This window comes from Lactuca virosa, chromosome 4, assembly GCF_052849685.1.
Source record: "Lactuca virosa cultivar CGN04683 chromosome 4, Lactuca_virosa_CGN04683_v6, whole genome shotgun sequence".
NCBI classification, from domain to species: Eukaryota; Viridiplantae; Streptophyta; class Magnoliopsida; order Asterales; family Asteraceae; genus Lactuca; species Lactuca virosa.
Genome location: NC_136429.1, coordinates 58,529,951 through 58,533,365, shown reverse-complemented (window position 1 = coordinate 58,533,365; position 3,415 = coordinate 58,529,951). Strand labels below are relative to the sequence as shown.

The following is a 3,415-nucleotide window of genomic DNA, read 5'->3' as shown; positions in this document are numbered from 1 at the left end:
GCCACTATCGGCACCATTGTGAAACTGCCATGAAGATGGGCTAAGCCATCTATGATTTCATGAGGAAAAATAATTTTTTCTATAGATCACGACGAAATTGTAGAGGAGTAATGAAACCGGAGACGAATTAGTCTCGTCTGTTGTTTCATTAACTATTTTTAGCTAGTTGCTAATTTTGGTTATTTTTGCAAAATAATAAAATAAAAAAACTGTACTTGAAAATCTATGTGAAAACAAATTATTAACTTATTAAATTTTGATATTACTTTTAATACCGGATAAATTATTCAAAATACTTTAAAAAACCGTTTTTGACACCGATTAAATTAATAAACTCTTAAAATTTTGTTTTAGATATGCAATTACAAAAAAATAATAATAATAATAAACCCTAAATATTTTGTGATTTCACTGTTAATTAAACTTTTTTATTTATTTTAAAGAAATAATCCAAAGTAATCGGTGGGGTGAGATGGGATGGGGATGGGGTGGACCAAAGCATCTTATATCATTGGCGTTGAAATATGTACCACCTGTGACAACCTCTGCATTTCCATCTCCTATTGCTATATAGTAAGAGCAAAACCATCTTTCCCAAGTAAAAGAAAAAGAAGTTTCCAACTTTAGCTATGGAGGATCTGATTGTCTCCCCATCCTCATCTTCTTCGATCGTTTCTTTTCCCAATACAAACACTCCTCCCCCTTCTGATACAATCCAGCAAAAACTCCAAAACCTGCTTCAAAACCAGCCTCAACCATGGGCATACGCAATTTTCTGGCAGACCTTTAACGACGACTCCAACGGCTGTGTATCCTTATCTTGGGGAGACGGTCATTTCCAAAGCAATAACGACGTCCCAAACACCACCTTGCCCTCGTCTGGGAGTTCCGCCACCTTTCTCTCTGACTCCGATCCAGACTGCAGGAAGTCTGTTCTTAAAGAAATCCAGGCCCTCCTTGGACCAGACAACCGAGACGACGCCGAGTGGTTCTACGTTATCTCCTTAACCAGATCATTTATCCCCGGAGACGGTTCAGTTCCAGGTACGTCTTTCGGTTCAAGCTCTATGATCTGGTTAACCGGTGCCGATCAGCTCCAGTCTTTTAACTGTGAGAGAGCTAAAGAAGCACGCATCCACGGTTTGGAAACCCTAGTTTGCATCCCAACACCAAACGGTGTTGTAGAAATGGGTTCGTATCATGTCATCGAGGAAACATGGAGTTTGGCCCATCAGGCAAGGTCACTGTTTGGCGGCGGTTCTTCTTCGGCTTCTTGTTCTCCACCTAATACCCTTCCTAACTTCTTCCATCACAAACACCATGAAACCACGTCTACCACTAACCCTATGAAGCTAGACAACCTCAACGAAGAACATCATAATATTATTTCTTTTGCTGATATGGTACTTATGGCTGGCGGATTGCAAGAGGAAGAGGGTATGAACATGATCGATTTCGAATCAGCAACAGCCGATCATCAGATGTCCAAAAACCTTGGAAGATCATGCATGAACAAAAACACCATCCCCACTACTACTACGAATACGTATGTAGAGACTGGGTCGGAGCATTCAGATTCCGATTGCCAGCTTGTTCTTGCTACGTCAGAAAGACGGATGCAGAAGAAGAAAGGAAAGAAAACAGGTGGTAGGGATCCACCTGTAAACCACGTGGAGGCAGAGAGGCAGCGACGTGAAAAGCTCAACCAGCGTTTCTATGCGCTGCGCTCCGTGGTCCCAAACGTGTCTAGGATGGACAAGGCGTCGCTCTTGGCGGATGCTGTCTGCTATATCAATGAATTGAAAGGCAAAGTCGAGAATCTGGAATCACAGTTGCATCCTCGCAGCAACAGCCAAGGTAAAACCAAGAGAGTGAAGGTGGAAATGGCGGATACGGTGGACAACCACCTTCAAAGCAGCAGCACTAGCAGTTTGTATCAAGCTCGGGTGTCGACAAAACCAACAATAAAGGTTAACAGCAAGACGAGTGGTTTCAGGGAAGTGGAAGTGAAAATCGTGGGAGAGGATGCAATGATAAGGGTGCAATCAGGGAATGCAGACTTGCCAGCAGCTAAACTGATGGATGCTCTGAGAGAAATGAAAGCACAAATACAGCATGCAAGCATGTCGTGTGTAAATGAGATAATGCTACAAGACGTGGTGGTTAAGATCCCTGGTGCCATAGATGAAGATGAACTCAAAACCGATCTCATTAGGAGATTAGACCGCTAGAAATGAAGCAAGCAACCAGGTCTTACAAGAGACGTTGAAGAAATGGTGTAGGTGTGTTTGGTTTGCTTGCTGCAAATCATTTAGTATGGGTTTGATCGTAGTTTCAAAATTAATGTTTGGTTTATGAGTTAAGTCGTCAAGAATCATTTTCAATATTATTATTGTTTTTATTTTTATGATGAATGTTATTTTTGTTATTGTAATAAAAATAACTTGAAGCAATATATATCTTGAAGAACTTCGATCATAACAAGCTTCTCATTTTCTTTCTAATAGCATGTATGTATCTGTTTCCAATGACCTTGAATTGCTAATTGGTCCATCCTAGCTAACACATACAATAATAACATAAAAGTAGAAATTATGATATTATGATTATGAACATACGCTATCAAACATAGTATTAAAGAAGTGTTGGACGTGCATTTTGAAGAGGTGTTGTTTATATAATAGTTGTGATTGTATTTTAAATATATATTTAAACAATTTCAATGTTTGGTTAAATGAATTATATTTTCTATTATTTGGCTATATAAAAGTCAAGTAATTAGTTTGAGACAATTAATTCCAAACTAAGGGATCAAAACGTGAAATAAGATATTTACTCCCTTTTAGCATCTTATACGCTTGTAGCTTCTTTTATTATTCTATCGATATCCATTAGTATTTTTGATAGAACTTGAAAAAAAAAACGTTTGATTATGTACTATTATAGAATCAGTTCCAAACATACGTTCAAACATTTCCAACATGAAGTGGGATTCGTTTATAAATTAACATAAATAGTTAATTAAAACAAACAAAAAATTGCATGCTATCATAGAAATTGATTATTTTTACGATGCGATTATTTTGTCGAATTGTTAGAGAATACATTACAGGATTGTATACTTGGATTACGAATTATTAGTCAATTATTAGTCGTATAAAGCTTTAGCAAGCAAAAAGCATTTGAATCACCTAAACACACACCATAAAAAACTACAAAATAATTCAGATAAGAAGGGGTTATGTGATAATTTTTTAAGTCTATTTTAATGCTAAGGTTTTTACATGAGCTCCTTTTTATAGTACTTATGCAAATTTTGATAGTATTAAGTTTAAATAACCAAATACTTAAAACTAAAAATAAGTTTTTATCAATCATTAGAGCCAACTATTACGACCAAATATAAGAGTTTCAT

At 37.0% G+C, this 3,415-nt stretch overlaps 1 protein-coding gene across 1 annotated transcript; it reads left to right on the top strand.

Annotated features, from left to right (window-relative positions):
- Nucleotides 1–554: 554 nt before the first annotated feature.
- LOC145104586 (transcription factor bHLH14-like) lies at nucleotides 555–2,510 on the top strand. Its single transcript, XM_079041807.1, has one exon. The coding sequence runs from the start codon at nucleotides 630–632 to the stop codon at nucleotides 2,229–2,231; it is 1,602 nt and encodes a 533-aa protein (XP_078897933.1). The 5' UTR covers nucleotides 555–629; the 3' UTR covers nucleotides 2,232–2,510.
- Nucleotides 2,511–3,415: the final 905 nt, after the last annotated feature.

Coding starts and splice junctions, on each gene's coding strand:
- LOC145104586 (XM_079041807.1), top strand. CDS start 630: ATGGAGGATCTGATTGTCTCCCCATCCTCATCTTCTTCGATCGTTTCT.